The sequence below is a fragment of the Triturus cristatus genome, chromosome 2_1, assembly GCF_964204655.1.
Source record: "Triturus cristatus chromosome 2_1, aTriCri1.1, whole genome shotgun sequence".
NCBI lineage: Eukaryota > Metazoa > Chordata > Amphibia > Caudata > Salamandridae > Triturus > Triturus cristatus.
In genome coordinates this window covers 1065744125-1065762207 of record NC_140581.1, presented here as the reverse complement: position 1 = coordinate 1065762207, position 18083 = coordinate 1065744125, and the positions used below count along the sequence as shown (strand labels likewise).

The following is an 18083-nucleotide window of genomic DNA, read 5'->3' as shown; positions in this document are numbered from 1 at the left end:
TTGGGAGCAGCCCCGTATGAACTGGCAAATCTGGGTTTTACCCCTCCAAGCTCTACTCAGTCTCAGCCGAGAGCGTGATGAGGTGACTCCCCCGCGCCCATCTGTTAAACGGCCATTCCTGGGTCGCCCCTCCCCCGCCCAATGGCAGAATGAGGCGGAGGCAAAGGGACTGCTTGGGGTTCTCCCCTCTTAAGGTGGCGGGCACCCGCAGAAGGCTGTCAAATGCGCGCATCCGCTACATAGTATCAACCAGGGGGAGGAGGAATCCCAGAGAGTTTCCCTTGACAAATGACAGGCGGAAGGTCTGGGCCAATCAGGCGAGGTGTAGCGGTGAGGTAGGCGAGACGTCGGGTTGTTGACCGATGCAGGCTAGACTGTGCAAGGTAGGTTGGGTTGCGTGGCGAAGGCGCGAGCCCGTGTGTATGACGGTGTGCGCGTGCTGTACAGAAGGCAGCGTCCGCAGCCCGCGCGAGCGCAGCCAGACAGCTCCATCTTAGGAGGCAGAGCCTGCCGCGCGCTGTGGCTGCCACTGGGATCAGGACTGTCACCCTGCGCGTGCCAGCCCGGCACAGGATCTAGGAACCACCGCCTAACTTGCAACGCTGAGACGCCGGAGACAAACTGTTTGCTGCCCTTACCTGCATTCCCTTACCACTGCCTGACCCACCGTGCACAGGGAGCCCGGGGGCAGAGCCCGCACATGTCCGATATCAGGGCCATGGACACCAAGATCATCCCTTCAGATCGCTTAGTGAAAGGTGAGTGCCATCGTGTGCTTTTTCATGGCTGCTGCGAGAAGGCAAGGGTTCTTGCTGTTCTTCCAAGCTAGTGGTGGGGGCGGTGTTAGGCTGGCTCCAATGTGTCTGCACGTTAGGTATGCTGCTCGTGTGTTGGCGTCGCAGCCCCTCTTTAGAAAGGAGGTAGGAGGCTGGAATGGGGTTTCTCCAACCTCTTGCATTTGGTTCCCAATGCATGCATCCCTTGTTTAGGGTGTGCTATTCCCTGTGATGCAGGGCCCCTTCTGCTTGCGCAGATGCTATGGCTGTGCAGGGGATGAGCCGCCGGTGCGGTAATCCTTCTCATCACCGCGGCTCCATATCACTGTCATCCTGCAGAACAGCATAAAAACGTTATGCAGCTCCTGTCACACTTAAAACATACACAACACCACATTGCAGCCTGCTATCAGGCGCAGCTACAGAGCACCCTATGCACATCCCCCCGTTCACCAATACACCACCTGCATGGAGACCCCTTCCCCCGTTTAATGCCACCCACACACCGGCACTCCCCTCCTCCTTCGTAGTGATTCCACCTCTCGCTCCTCCCAGCAGTGCTCGTGCAGTATCCCCCCCCCCCCTCCAGTGTGAGATCTCGGATAGCCACATCCCCCTTGTGTCCATGTGACCCTTCCCCCACCTCTCGCCAGGGCATCCCTGCGCACACGTTCCCCCGCACCCTGCTGAGCTGGCACTGGGAGACCATCAGTAAAGAAGGCAGGTTGCCCCAGGGATCACACCGCCCAGAAAGCCTTGGGGCCAACCTGGCCTGAAATGAATTCAAACATCGCGATCAGATGAAATCTGACTCATCCCTCCTCATTCGCTGCTAATGAATGCCTTTAGTCTGGATCGCCACCAATTTTAAGAACCACAGTACGTTAGAGCCATTTTGCTTTAGAATCTTTAAAGTATCCCTCTGTCCAGTTATACTATTCGTCCTTTGGGTCCGCCCAGGTGCGGGCGAAGTCGGCGTGGGCTGTTTGAATGAAGTCTTTTGCACACGGCCACACTCGGTAATCCATGCATTATCTGTTGACTGTGCAGTGCACCTGCGTGCAACGCTGCTACCATTCGTATTAAACATGTTCATGTGTCAAAACGCAACCTGGAGCCGCTACCTTTGCACGCTAGCCGACTGCATTCTACGGACAAAAGGCTCTTTATTGTATTCTGTTCTTATATCATCATTACCATGTTGTCACGGACTGTTTGTACACATCCCTGCAAACTGCTGTCCCTTGGCGCAGATAACCGACTAGATACATCTGTACAATGGGTCAACACAGCTCTGCACTTCTATCCTGCAGTCTGCCTGTGTTGCTGCTCATAAAAGGCCACAGAGAAGCCTCGCATAACCCGTCTCCGCTGCTTTCCTCACACTTTAGATCCTGCTTTCCACCATTTTGCTGTCATCCCAGCTTCCTTTCCCGTGCAGAGGCTCGTGCCTTGCGCATGCATTCCCTCTGTGGATAACTCACTGTTTCTCATTAGTTTCCAATGAAGCGCCAGGCATCTCGGGCTCGCCCCCTCCCTGGAGGAGGTGGGCTTGAATGTGACATGAGGGATTCCCCGTCCTAATGAGAGGCACTGAGCTATGTCTGCAATGCAGCTGTTACTCCTGGGTGAGACGGTGGCTCTGCTCTCTGAGGCCAAGCGGCGTGGAGGCTTCCAGCACCCTGCGCGCATAGCCCCAACACACCACAGCTCCGGGGCCACTGAACACAGGGGACTTACCCCTCTCCATCTTGGTGGTGCGGGGCCAGTCTGCTTATAATGACGCAAAAACAACAGATATGTAACGTTAACAGTAATCACACTTACAGTTTGGGAGATTAGGTAGGGGGTGTTATGGGGGTAATACCCCCAGTCAGTCCGATCGTTCAAGGCCTTGTGCCCCCCACCGCAACCAAAATCCGTAACAACCAATGTTTAGCTGTTGATTCCTACATCTGTCTTGGCCACGATTAGGATATTTCCGAAAAAGACACTAACGAGATTTCCTCAGCACGGACATTTTTGTTGGCACAATTCTTCACTGTTCACACTATTCATCACTCGCCAAAGTTTCACAATGATAACCCGTAACATTATGGTCTATTTGTATTTACCAATCGTGACTTCGATTATTTCGTTTGGTTTTTATGAGGCACATTTAGAAAGAAAATGGGTAAAACGTATCCACATATCCGTGAAAAATACATTTTGCACACAAAAAAAGAATCTCCAGGTCGAGGCTTTTTCTGACTTATCAAAGTACGTGAAATAAACCAGAAAATAGCGTTCTCCAATAGGTTTTCGAAGTTAAAACGTTAATCCCTTTTTTTTAATGTGTTTTTTCAACTCCAAAACAGATAACCGACAGACAGCGGTGGCCCCCAGCTAAGATTTTATTCCATAGTGAAAACTCATGGGGTATGCTGGCGTCGTGCTATGTTGGGATTTATGTCTGCTCAGCGGCGGCCCCTGATATATGACACTGTCCGACCTTCTGCAAAGTGCACGTTACCTCCGTACGGTGCCCTCACCAGTTGGCCAGATATGTATGTGGTGTTTTTTTGTTGCATTAATGCTCTCCGCGTGCAGATAGCGAAGGAGCGCAAGCTCTCTTTTTGCTTCCATAGGCATGCGATGCATTTCAAAACAATATAAATTGACTCGGTATGGCACTTGTGGAGGCAGCAGTGTGGCTGTTACCTAGCAACGTCGTAGATTAGCCACTGTGGCTCTCTATACAGAGGAGGAATTTCTCTGCTTGTGGCAACATTTGAATGAGAAGAAACCTATTTTAATGTAGCTGAACTCGGTGATGACTATCTAATTGCTGAAAAGGGTGGAATATACATTTTGGTTGGAGCCCCACATACATTGTGATCAGCTGTTCCCTTTTACTTCACATTCTGCTTCTCAGTACTTGGTGACCGGGCGTGTTCTTTTTGCGGGGGCGGGGGGCGCTAGGTATATGTATAAAATGTCATTTATGTGTGGCGATGGCCAGCCGTATAGCTGCCCAACTCTGTCTGGATTTATGGAGTATTTTAAGCCCGGAGTCGAGGAACAGGAAATGAAAGCTGAACGCCCGTTGATGCTGGCAGAAGCGGCACTACAGAATGGATCCGTCGCGATCATGTCTCCTCCCTCAAAAGTATTGATGGACTAGTTGCAGCGTTTGGCTTCAAACTGGATACGTTAAATTGTGACCGAACTGATTAGACATTTAATTGAAAAATTAGGCCGTGTTTCCATTAATATAAACCCTTCCATCGTGTTGTTGGTAGGTGGGCGTGGGAGATGCATTTTCCAACCGCACCTATGTCAGCCATTTGCAAAGGGCCCTTACCATTAAGAATGTAAACACTAGCACAGATCAGTGACTTAAGGGCAGTGCTACAACAAGGATGCTGGGGATTGGAAAAGGCAGGATTTGTGGACTGCTCTCTGCTCTTACATCGGATGGGAAGTTGTTATAGGGCAAATATATAAAGTGTTAATTTTCAAGGGGGTTAAAGCATGAATTTCAGTACTAGAGTACACTGAAGACCAAAGTTTTCGAGATGTTTGATGTACTGTAACCCTTTTAATGCATCTCAATGTTATAAAGCAAAAAATACTTGACGGACTAAACATGGAATGGTAGAACTAGATATGGAGTAAGTTGTCTTAGAAGTCAGTGAATTTGGTCACCTGTGTAACATATCTTGGGAATGCGAGTTATGCCTATATGCTGATTTGCCCCACTTCTTATGCAACTGCCATTTCGTATCTTTTGAAAACGTGTACTTTTATCCTATCCCTAAGCAAGTACTGAGCAGTGGATGGACTACAGGGGTAGATTGTTCCCAACCACAACAGTTCATTCAGCAAAGGACTTGGACTGCAGAGGAAGACTTCCTGAATTGAAGGTTTAAATCTCAACCATCAGTTTATGAACACAATCTAGACAAGCTCTTACTTCCTCCGTTGATAGTAAACATGAGGCCCAAGCACTTAATTTTCCCAGAACTGCTGCGCTAGGATGTAAATTTAATTTGCAATACAGTTAACCTGTTATTTTCCGGTCCGTTTCTTATCATTTATCCTTTTCATCAGTGTTTAACGCAATATGTATTTGAGACTTATGAAGTGTTGATCTAGCTTCAGGGCAATAGTGGACGGCGTTAAACTGGAAGGGCAAGTAGTGCAGGAGGAGCTTGCTGAAGGCAGCCTGGAGGCAGGAAAGTCGGTTATATGTGATTTTGTTTCTGAATATGGTTGTTGTTGGTTCTCCAATGATGGCACCAGGGAAGGAGAGTGAACTTCAGAAGATATTTAAAGACGAGTAGAACTGAGAGCATGTGAACAGCATATTAACCTTTCCTATGTTTCAATGGTCAACATGGGAGTTATGTTTTTTTGTTTTCAGTTGAAATACCAGACCACTTAATGAAGCAGCCAACACGCAGGTTGCAGTTAAGAATCCTGGCTGAGCTGAGACAACCTTTCATGTGTCTGAGATTGATAAAATAAGTACAGTTAAGTTGGTTGAAATTCTCTTGTTGATAGCGCTGACAAACACCAAAAATTGAATATCGACCCTGTGCTGGAAGAAATAGTAGTATTACAGGTATCTGGAGACTGCTTTGATTGGCTAGATCTGGCTGGTAGGCGTGTCTGGTGATCATTGCGACTCCTTAAAGGAGCGGTAGCTGTAGGGCCAGATTGAAGACCAGAGTGGGTTACAGAAGGTCAGATTGCTGTGGGAGAAGGCTGCGTGGAAACAATTTTTTTTTCCTCTCGAAGACCTGTTAACATTGTTGCAATATTCGCTCGAGGGCATGTGCAACACATTATGAGCATATATCAATCAATTTATGAGCTACAGCATTAAGATATTTGCAATCTTTCCTCGAACGCTACATTTACAGGTCCTTAATGTAAATTCAGTACGAACAGGTAGTGTTTGCTTACTCAAAATATGAAGAAGAAAAATAAGATGGTTTTCCATATTTGACACTCTGTATGTTAATTATGCTAGAACGCATTGAACAGATGAAATGTAATTTTTTTACAGTAATAGCGAAATGCTATTTCATGGAGCCCTAATTACTGATTGTTTTTGGTCATTGTGTAAGATAACAGTGCCGAGAGCCGTTTTAAGCATTAGGACGCATTGTACAGGTGACAGAGTGCTACTTACTGTTGGATTAGTTTCCAAGAAAACCAGAATCCACAGTCAGTTAGTGTGCAGTGAATGGAGTGTGGTAACTCTGCTCCTGAGACTGCTGTGGGAGAGACCGAGGGAAGAAGGGAGGTTGAAGCTTGCAGCCAAGCTAAGAGGAGGGCCAGCCACCAGAGTTCCAGGAGGATCAACACCAGTATTGAACTCACGAGGATTACATCAACACTTCAGAGTTATCCTGCGGGCCTCTCGCTGGCCTTTTGGAAAAGGTCCTTCCCAGAACTACTTTTTCCAAAGAGACAGATGAGTGGAAAACTCTCACATAACAGTAACCCAGTGGAGTGAAATTTCCAAAGAGGATGTACAAGGCACACACTACAAGGAGTTTGTATAGGCCCTCGTCCTGTGCTCACTAGGCTTGCAAGTGAGTAACTTAAGAATGTACAAGTTTTCCAGGTCAAGGAAAAACAATTGTTAGTTAAGTGAAGGGCATAAAAGAGTCAACGGCCAGAGAAATGGGACTGAAGGAAGAGGGTAGAAGCCATTAACACAGTACATATGTTATAACACATGCCCATGCTAATTAGGCTGCAGAATTTGGAACACGTGTTGTTGTGTTATTGAGAATGTTCCACCTATTGCTTCAGTTAAGGAACACCAGTGAATGTTTTAGTAAAATCAGATGTTTAATGTCAATGACTAGACATGTGCAGTGGGAAGTCTCCAAACAAGGATCGTGAACAGTTATTTAAGTCTCTGTACAGGGGAGCACAGATTCTATGGATAGGAACGTATTCAAGAACATTCTACTTCTGAACTTGGTAACCAGATTGGAGGAGTGGAAACACTGTTTTATATGTGGAATATTTGAGTGGTATAACTTATTGCAACATTGTTTTGGAGCAGGCAACAGGCCTCCTAACCTAATTTTGTGAGCGAGCCTGACCAGCATCTGTTTTGTTAGATCCATTATGCATTGAAAGATGACTTTTCCATTAGGAGTGTGGATGGGTGAAAGCTGGATACATAACGTATATTTGTAAAGCACACGTTCACCCCAGGGTATCTTAAGGCTGAATAACAGATGTTTATTGTTGCCCAACTCAGCTGTACTCAGTTTATCGACCTCCGAAGGATGAAAGGCTGAGTGGACCCACCGGGGTTTGAACCTGTGACCATGAGGTAGAACACAGGTCCCTACAGTGGGCGCATTATTCCACTAAGCCACCAGACCCGGAAAGAATTGGTGTATTGAGTAATGGACGTTGGGAGCCATCTACCTCATTGAACTTACAAACAAAGTGCTCTATTTGAATTTAGGGACACACAAAATCTTACTTTGTCAGTTTCTCGGACCTGACACAGGAAACACATGGCTAGCAGTTTGGGAATTCCTAAACAGCTGTTAAGGAAAATAGAAGGCAATTAGGCGTGTGTCATTTTGTGCTCTACATAGTAGTTGTATTTTAAAAACCATTTCCACTCAGGCGCTTCATTCGGTGTGTACGATGTACCAATGTTATATTTATTCCACTGGTACATTTTTTTTTTTTTTTACAACGGCAGAGCACTACTGTCTAGCATGTACAGTGAGGTAAAAAAAAATGTACACCTTTTTCATGGTCTAAAGTTTTACATAGAGAAAAATGACATTCATGTAGCATGTTCCACCTAATGTTTTAGTAAACAGCCAACATTCAGTAACCTTTTATGAAACGTAAATGCACCCTTACTGCTTCCATATCAGTTAAGGAGGTCATTAGAATTTGGTGCTGCTAAACAAGTGCATATAATCGCTAGACCTGCAGTACACACTACCACCTTTATATAAAATCAGAAACTATCTCAGGTTCAATTCGAGCATTCAGGTTTGTGGTAACCCATCATGCCTTCCTGAAAAGATATCAAACGCCAAGCTGGTTAGTGTCCCATAAAATCCAAAAGGATCAGGCTGTATGATTGATTGTTTACTTCTAGAGATCGTAAAGAATCCTAAAACCATGCTACATCTAGGGATCTACAGTGATCTGTCAATATGGCAAACATTTAGAGTTCATGACTCCATCATTGGTTAAAAGCTGAACAAGTATGGTTTTCACAGGATAAATTCATTCTCTCCGAAGAGAACATTGTTGCGTGGCTTGGGCTTTGAAATGGAGCCTTAATGAACCAGATGACTTCTGCAGTAAAGTCCTCTGGACAGATTAGGCAAAGTGGAGTTGTTCAGCTATGATGCGCAAGATGTTTAATGAAAATCAAACCATGTGTATCCCAATGAGAACTTCAGGTCAAGTATGGTGGTAGAGGGGTGATATTTTTGGTCTTGCTTTGCAGTCATGGCGCCTGGGTCTTTCAGTCCTTTATTTCATCTTTAATTCCTCCTTGTGCCAGCATACTGTAGAGGAAAAGGTTAGGCCAGATGCCTGACAGCTAATTCACAGTGGAAAGAGGAACTTGCAACATGGCAATAATCTAATACACACCAATACATCTACAACTGAATGATTGAAAACGAAAAGCATCAATATTTTAGAATGGTCAATTAAAGTCCAAATTTCTACCCTGTTGATATGCTGTGGTGAGAACTAAAGAAAGCTGAGCATAACTGAAGCCCTCAAATAGCACTCCGCTAAAGCATCTTTGTAAGGAGGAGTCTCCCAGAATTTCTTCCAGGTGATGCAACACTAATAAACTCTTACATCAAATGTTTACTTCAAATTAATGCTAGTAAATCTTACTAAACAGCAGAGTGCACTTACTTTTCATACATTGATATTGAATGTTGGCTCACTTATTTAAGTGAAATTTGTGTTATTTGTGAAACGAGTTAAGATGTATCTACAGTTAGAGCCTGGTGAGGGCTGGTTGAAGGTGAGATATTTCTTAATATGTAAAACCATAGGATTATAAGCAGGTGTACTTTTATTTCCACATCAATGTATTTGTGGCAATGAAATAGCAATACATGAATGTATTTTTTTATTCTAGACCGCAACATGCTGCTTTCCTCTTTCTTTATAGTTATTTTATTGCGAATAAAATTGTTTTCAGAAATTTAGGTGGGTGATAGAAGTATGGCTAACACTGAGGTCACCAGTGCTGTTTATTTTAAGTTGTATAAGCGGGAGAACAACCCTGCTGAAGAAGTGGATTGAAACAGCCCAAGTTATATGACGTTACTTGATTGTTGATCGTTGTTTATGTAATTTTTGAAAAATGTAATAAAGAATCGACAGAAAAAAAGCCCAAGTCAAATGCTTATTGTTATAACCTGACATTTAGGTTTGTGCTCTCAAGAAAGGAGCAAGTGTATTTGAGATTGAACTGTGGTACAATGGAGGACCTGTGTCTGGGGTTTGAGCTTCTTGAACGTCCATTGGCGGATTAACACTATGACAAAACTAGAGTGTCCTGATGAGGAATGGGATGTCTTGTATAGATAAGAACCAAGGTCTGTGTCCCCTATGGTTTTGTGCACGTTGCTGCAAGTCGTATGTCAGAAGGAGGATACATTGCCACTTTAACAAATCCTACTCAGGAACTATGTCCCTTCCAGAGATCTCTGTCCAGCCTGTGTTGGCCACTAAATTGAACACTGGCAGGGCAAGCTTATGTCTTTTCCTCCTATGGTTGATAGAACAAATAACACAGAGTGATGACATGATCTTCATACCGGTTATTACATTGCTTGAACACCCCTGGGTTTGGGAATTCCATAAAAAAATACATATTTTTTTTAATTCGGTGTTGGGGTATAAATATGCTAAAGGACAACTCTGTTGGTGAAAACATAAGGGAATACGGTTATTGCCTAAGCAGGTCAGACTGGCTAAGGTACTATCAAATGTGTTTTATGTACTTAATGATTTGCAAATGACAAAGCACCGTGCAATTTGTAGCAGATGGTAATACTTAAATAGCCTGATTTGCAGACTATCGGTGTATGTGGGCAAAATAAATGGTTATGGTGATCCCAGGTTTGGATACGGTACAATAGCGTATTAACCACACCAACCTCAGACTTTTGTATCTGAAAGTATGTTAACTTTAAATCCAAATAGCATTACTTATTTTTTTAAATCACACTAGTACATGCACCCCAGCAGTGAAATAGTTGCATTTGCCAGTGTAATGATCTATAACTGTATTGCTGCCTCCCTGGATTTTGTGTTCCTATGGTAGGAGAATCTGGGTGTACTCTATGAAATGGCTTGGAAGCCTTATCGTGGAATACAAAACCTTGCAAAACCTTTACTTAGTCCAGTCAGGCTCGTTTGAACACCCTTTTTTTGTTCCAAATATTTTATTGGCTTTTAAAAGCAATATACAGTCTAGTGTTGGCCCATGCAGGTAAGCGCGAAGGGGTGGGGTGGGGGCTGAAAGTGACAAACGATGGGATAGGGAATGTAAAATAAATAAATCCACTTTCCCTGCGCTCTCCAACTTGGCGATACAGCAAGCGCAAGTTAAGTGGTTTTATTTATTTATTTTAACTTCCCTATCCTGTTTGTTACTTTCACCCCCCCAACCCCTGCCCCGGCTCACCTGTAGAGGCCGACACTGATACAGTCGTTCAAATGTTACATAGACCTTGCAAGGCATAAGAAGAGAAATACCAGAATACATAAGTAGTAGGAGAACATGCAGTAGTCATTATTATTATTATAATTGCTTATAGAGCGCAACTGACACCCTACGGGTAACCTGGCGCTATGTTAGAGTGTGTGTTGGATGAACAAAGAATACTATCAGCGTAGAGTTAAGCGGGAGAACTGGGAGATAGCCCGGGGATATAACCAGGTTTTAATTCTTTTTCTGAACTGCGTCAGATTATCTATTTGTCTAATATCCAGTGGAAGTGTGTTCCAGAGTCGAGGGGCTGCTATGCAAAAAGCTCGACCTCCTGACTTAACTTTCTTAGCTCTCTGCACCCTCACAAGGTTAGATGATGAGGAATGGAGCAGCCGAGGTGGAGTATACCAGCTAGAACTTTGCTGCAGAGATTTTGGCCCCTGTCCATGTAAAGCTTTAAACAACAGGCAAAGGGCTTTAAAATGAATTCTCTGGAGGACTGGCAGCCAGTGTAGCTCCGAAAGGGCTTGCAGAGTAGAGGAACGACATGGTCGTCCCAAAGTTATCTTTGCCGCCATATTCTGTATTCTCTGCAGTCTCTCGATCAGATACTGTGGTGAGTTCAGAAGCAGAGCATTACAGTAATCTAATCTGCCCAGGATGGTGCTTCGGGCTATCAACATCCTTGCCTCTGATGAGAAAAGTGGGAATATTTTTCGGAAAGCTCAACAAACTGAAACAGCTCCCGACTATCTTATTAACCTGCTTCTCCAGCGTCAGTTTATTGTCAAATGTTACACCCAAGTTACGTACAGCAGGGTTAGGAGTCACTGGTGCACTATCCGTGCTAGGCCAAAAGTTAGATGGAAGTGGAGGAGGAACCCTTCCTGTAGTGCAGTATAAAATCTCAGTTTTCTCACAATTAAATTGGAGTGAGTTCTCCCTAAGCCAAGTTGCTATATCCTGCAGGCATGCATCGAAATCTATCACAGGAACCGAATGCTCACCTTCTAAGGACAAGATAAGCTGAGTATCATCAGCATAGTTAACTAAATTGACGCCGTGAGATCTTATAATTGAAGGTAGTGGGCTCATATATATATATTAAAAAGGATGGGGCTTATCGCTGATCCCTGTGGGACACCTTGCGGTATGTTTGAGAAACTGGAACGAAAAGGGGGAAGAGCAATTGCTTGCTGTCTGTCAGAAAGATAGGAGCGAAGCCATTTCAGAGCGGTTCCCGTCACTCCCACCTCCTCTAATCTGGACAAGAGGATCCCATGGTTCACCGTATCGAATGCGGCGGACAGGTCGAGGTGGATCAAAACCGCCGCTTGTCCCTTGTCCGGTCGCATGCGCAGATTGTCCATAACGGTCACCAGGGCCGTCTCCGTACCATGTCCTGGGCGGAATCCAAATTGCATCTTATACAGGACATTGTTACTTTCTAGGAACTGAGATATTGTTTTACTGACCACTCGTTCCAGAATTTTTATAGGAAATGGTAGTAGAGAAATTGGTCTATAGTTTTTCATGCAGGTTGGATCCAATGTTGTCTTCTTTAGCAGTGGCGTTACTGATGCCTGCTTCCAGCATGTAGGTACTGAGCCCTCGATCAAGGACTGATTGCAAATTTGACGTAATACTGGAAATCGCTCCAAAGACAGTTCCTTCCAGATTTTATGTGGTAGGGGATCCAATGGCGAACCCGAGGAGATACTCATGGCCACTTTTTCAAAGTCCCCCGAAGAGAGAACATTGAACTGGTCCAGAGGATGTAATATCCTCCTTTCTGCATGGTTCCATAGTCCCAGTTTCATAGGTGAGTGTCTAGGATCAAGATCATTAATGATGTTCTTTATTTTCTCCTCAAAAAAGGAGGCCAGTCCATCACATAGTGTTTGGCTAGGCACAATCTCATTCTTGACACACTCAGGCTTAAGCAGGGTATCTACAATCCTAAAGACTTCCTTAGAGTTATGTTGTGCCTTCAGGATACAGTTGGCAAAGTACTCCGTCTTTGCTAACACAATTTCTTTTCTATAACCTGCTAAGGCAAGTTTCCAAAGGGCCTTATCCCTCTCGGTATAACCTCTGCGCCATCTCCTTTCTGCTTGTTTGCAGCTGAGTTTCAGGGTTCTAAGATTATCTGTGAACCAGGGGGCAGACGGTCTACCAACTTTTTTATGAGTCTTTAAGGGGGCCACTCGGTCTAACTGGGAACTGATATTATTACAATAATCTATATAGTTCTCTTCCACTGTCTTATCGTAGTCATAAGTCTCAATTGGTGCAAGAACCGGGACGGTCTGTACCCTCTTTAAGAGGCCCTTCCAGTTCCTGCTTTGAAATACCCGATCCGTCTTTTGATGTAGTTTATTCAGTCCCAGATTATACAGCTGGAAAATGATCAGACAGTGGTCTGACCAGCATACTGGTAGAACTTCAAGAGGTCCCATCAACTGTTCATTAGTGAACACCAGGTCCAACATGTGTCCTCCTTTGTGGGTGGATTCCTTCACCCATTGCTGTAAATTAATGAGTTCACAGGATTGAACGATATTGTAAAAGGCTCATTGTGAGAGATAGCAAACAGTCTTAGGTTATACAATATTGATCCACCTAAATCGAGATTATATATTACATCAGTGAATATTCACTTTTAGGAAGTAAGCTTCAAGACCACTTGATATTGCACCATTTCAGCAGTGCACCACTCTGTTTTTAATCTGGTTGGAGGTCTCGTTGATTAAAATAATTCTCTGGAGAACTTCCATACCCCCAGTTTTATACTCACTTGGAGCACTCACCTGCACCACATCCATATACACCCCTAGGCCCCTCACCCCCACGACACCCAACGGCACTTTGGAATAAAAGATCTCCATCGAAGAACCCCTCATAGGGAGTCCGTCGGGTATTGCAGCACCGACCTGACGAGGAGCACACCCTATGATGAAGCATGACACCCGGTGGGGTGTGTGAGGGCCCTAATTCCAACAGGAGGAATTCCTCATTCCTCCTGTAACTTTTTGGACTGAAGACCACCCAAGTTCTGTTTTCCTCTCCCTCCTTTGTTACTTTAATAGTGACATTAAATTCGACCTGGGCACCAGGGAGGGTTTAATGCCATCATTAATTTGATACTTTACAGTACCCAGTTAGGTAGTCCCATTCAGAAGTTAGCCAGACTGGGGTGCCAGCTGGTAACCCAGTATTAGCTAATGAGGCTACTAACATTTCCATAGCAGAATGACACTTTGGAGGTTTTGTTGCTTAGACATATATGCATACATGTCCTAGTTAATAATGTACAGCTCCCTGCCATAGGGCTCTCTAGTCTTTCCTTAGGGTAGACTTACATATATTGTTGTGGGTAGTGGTGGCTTTGCCATTGATTTGAATGCAAAGCTGGATTAGAGGCCGACAATTCCCTCCCAGTCTGTAGAGGCAAACTTGGTGCCATTTTGTACTTTGGTACACCCAGGGCGGCGCAATCAGTGCTGCAGCCCTGGGTGGACACACTGCCTTACCTGCCTTGGGTGCCATATACTAGTGACTTAAGTTAGTACTTTCCAATTGGGGATAATCAATTAGACATACTCTTTGGCAAGGGTTAGAACACTGGCACTGAGGTCTGGTTGTGGGGGTGAACATGCAAAGATGCATTTCCTTATATAAGGGAACTGTATTTACTATTAATTCTCAAGCTGCACTTTGAAAAGCCCTCTAATAGACAGATAGTGGGCGCAGTTCTTAAAAACCTGCCATCCAAATTACACACTGGATTTAAACAGAAGTGTCTCCTCCCAGGAAGAATAAGGAGTCTGTTAAACAATGGTTGGGGCTCTTCCAGTGTTCTGCTGCTCCATGAAGGTGCGTTCCTTTACATTCTTGTATTGCTGTTTTGACTTTTGGTGGACTGATGAAGGAATGCTGAATTCATTGGTTTGGTCCCTAATAATGAGTTTTTGCACTGTCCTGGAGCAGCATGTGCAGCTTTTTTTTTTATACCTATAGAGACAAGGTGCCATTAAAGAATGATAAAGTGTTATTCTTTGTAGTGGCATATTCATTATGTGAGTTTGCTCACTGCAGCACTAGAGGTCTGAATTTAGCAATGAGTATAGTTGAAGATCTGCGAAGTGTCTTTCAATGGGTTTCGCTTATCTTGTTCCTAACTTACTTTAATATCTCTGCTTCATTCACTACTATTGCTGTGGTAGATTCTGTTGAAGAAGGTGGTGGATCAGCACCCACTCGTCCACTGATTCCCTGGGTCTCTGAAGTCCCAGGTGGCGGAGCTATCACTTCTGTGACCCATGCTTAAGGCTTCCTGTTTAATCCATGCACACATAATGTGTTCGGTTCATAGGTGTGCAGTCTTCCACAGATTCGTTCCTATGTTATACCAGCCGGGTGACTGGGAGGTTGGGCACCTGAAAATAGGTGTCTAGATTGGTCTCGGTCAGTCCCGTTAAGCGTCTTACTTGCCCACAACCTTACTAAATAAGGTGAAATCGACTGGGTGGAGGAAGGACAGAGCACAACTCTTAAAATGCCCTTATAGAATAGACCACTTGCAAGGGTTGATGGGAAAACATGGTAGTGCGGCCACTGCATTTTCCATATAAATTTGAATATGCAGCATAATCATCATCTAAAGCATAATTTGCAAGTTTAAAAAAAGATTGGCTAAAGAAGTTCAAATGATAATAAATTGATCTACACACCTCATGCAATGCCGTACCAGACACTCAACAAAAAATGTACTGGTCACTTTCAGATGTTGAGTACTGTATTTTGGCATTTGAAGAGGTAACAATGTTGCCTAGATTCTGTAAACTTGCTCATTAAATGTACTAAGGGAAGGCCTTTATCGCAACAGGCTTCCTAGTGAGGCCATACGCATTGAACATGAAACGTACTATTTCCCTGAAAAGTTGTTTTTAGTGGAAAGTGGTGCCTCACTCTTGCCATATAATTTGTGTTTCCTAGCAACTGATTTTAGTTAACTTTGCCAGACAATTTGATCCTCCATTGCTACGTGTTTCAAGTGACTTTAGTTTGACTCCAATGGTTTGGTATCCTGTTGGGGTACCCAGACTTTCCTAGTCCATAAATAAGTCCAGATAGAATTGGTAGCTCCATGAGCTATCAATAGTGCCAAATGGCAGCCCCCCCCCCCTGGTGTTTTTGTATTAAACACATACTACTTCTCAAATACACGTTTAATGCGCTTTACCTAATCCGGCTAATGTACGTTGATTTAAAAAGTTATAAAGGCGACCTAAAGAGGTATTTTCCTTTCATTTTTGTGTTTGCCTACAGCTGACAAGCAGCGTGATTGACAAGTGACAGTTTGTTGAGATGTGGGTGCTTTGTTCTTCGGGCAGGAATTTGCTGCAGCTGCTTTTCCATCCTTTTGGCTGCTTGACGACAAGTGATATCTTTTTACGCCAATGGCCTTGTCTTGATCAGCTAGATAGACATGAAAATAAAAGTAAAACTATAATTATTAGTTTACGGGGGCAAGAGCAGGAGGCCTAGTGAGAAATTTTGAATCACCCTAAGCCATCTCATCACCCAACATGAGCACAAGGCGCAACCATGATATCCTCTTGCGTATGATTGTCTTACTCAATAAATAAATGCATAAGGTCCAGGATCCGCTTTTAACTAGAATTGTTTTTTTATTGCACTGATGTAAAGCACTGAATATTGTGCCACACTTAAGCAAATGGGAAGCAAGAAGAGAGTAGGGTATTTTAAAATCTATGACACCTACTAACATGTTGTATCTGTACACTTGTTCTTTGCTTGTGGATTGGAGTTTCTGGGTTCCTTATCTGAACCTTTAGGACTTCCTGCTTCTCTAGCCGAGGCCAATCCCTGAACTTAATCGATTGGCCCAGAGATCTTCTTGAGGCCATCCATCCCGCTGCCCTTCCCATCTCTCTAGCCAGCGAATGACTTCCATTTCTCAGATGCATCTCATGTCATCATGGATCACTACATCAGAGGCACTGCATCATGGGGCATTATATTGACAGTAAGGTAGGGGCTAAATAAGTTGAGGGTACTGATTACTTGATTAAAAAAAGGTAAGGGGAACCAAGTAACATTTAAAACAAAGAGTGCAGTTGGGAGGGTCTCCACCTTGAAACGATGTAATGTATTGAATGTAGTGACCTACTATGTAGGGGCCATGCTGTAATGACCAAGAACCCTTGTCTCCTACTTAAGTGCCTCCTCCTACTCCCAGAGGGCATTCAGTTAAAGGACTAAAACCTTAAGTGGGTCTTGAAGCAGCGGATTAGTAGATTTATTTTAACAGAAGTTTAACAGGGCAGCTAATTTTTGGGGTGTACGGCTTGCTTCATGAGAGACTCCAGAGTTGTCAGCACAAGCCACCTTCTCATAGGATTCCATATTACAAACAAGGTTGAGCTTTTTGTTAGGTAAAGTGTTTAACATTTGGGTGCCTTTGTGTTGCCCACAGCTGTCCTACAAAGAAAACCTCATAATGAAGGCACACCTTGGACTACAACAATACGGAGGCTGGGAGAAAAGCCATTTGCAGAACAGACTGCATAAGCAAGGTCAAGCTGTACCCTCAAGGAAAAGGGTCATGAAAATGATTCAGAAGAAGAGGTTTGCATTGTATGTCGTCAAGTTGAAAGGCACACAAAGCTAAACATCGTATCTTTGAGAAGCCTATTTGTGAACAACAACTACCGTGAATCCAACATGTTGTTGTGACAGCAACGCACAACAAACTAATGTGCTAGTGATATCCCTGACCTGCCAAGGGATCCAAACTGCACACACTTCCTAAATTTAAAAAAAGGTCATCAATCAGCAATTAAAACTTTATTACTAAAGAAAATACATTGTGGAACACAGCCTGGCTCTCAGTTACAAGCTACAAGTCATGCCACATCTCAAGTCCAACAGAAGGACTACTTGATACCCCATCACCAAAACCTAATCGACCACAAACGCAACAATTTAACCATCCACAGAATGTATTGGTCTTGATGGTCAGCCCAGCCAAGTAATTGCAACAAGGAAAGCACATCAAAGTTGTTTTTGTTTTTTAAAATTTCTTTATTATCATTTCAAGTAAGCAGCAATAATGGTCAATATGCGACAGGTGCACTGCATTGCAAACATCAGCTCAGGATACAATCTCCAGACCCAAGCGATATAGCAACATGGGCAACACCCAACCACCCCAGTCAAAGTAGGTCAGGAGACTAGACAGCCAGCCTGACTTACATTTCTGAACAAACTCTCCCCATTCCTGCATCTAATCAGAGGACCATAAAACCCCCAGTAACAGTAACCAAACTCTGTATGATGAGGAACACAACCCTTAAACAATCCAACACATGAAAGTTAATGGGTGAAGTAGGCAGACCCAAAGCTACGCTTTCTGGGGCCTATTTTTTAAAAACATTTTTTAGAATTGATGATATGAGATCTTCTAGACAGTTAAAGCTGCCTGTAGTTAGACCTAAAAAGAAAAACCTGTTGTTGGAGAGGATGTCCCCAGCGCAGGCATCTTAAAT

At 43.9% G+C, this 18083-nt stretch overlaps 1 protein-coding gene across 4 annotated transcripts in view; it reads left to right on the top strand.

Moving 5' to 3' along the window:
* Window positions 1–315: 315 nt before the first annotated feature.
* The window catches only part of PPP3CA (protein phosphatase 3 catalytic subunit alpha), a 617342-nt gene continuing 599574 nt past the window's right edge, over window positions 316–18083 (top strand). The window contains exon 1 of one of the 4 annotated variants that reach the window (XM_085635956.1): window positions 316–758. In XM_085635956.1, the coding sequence (XP_085492082.1) occupies window positions 701–758 (58 nt within the window). In that variant the 5' untranslated portion in view covers window positions 316–700. The remainder of the gene's footprint in view (window positions 759–18083) is intronic. The other 3 variants (XM_085635997.1, XM_085636007.1, XM_085635977.1) reach the window with 3 other exon arrangements.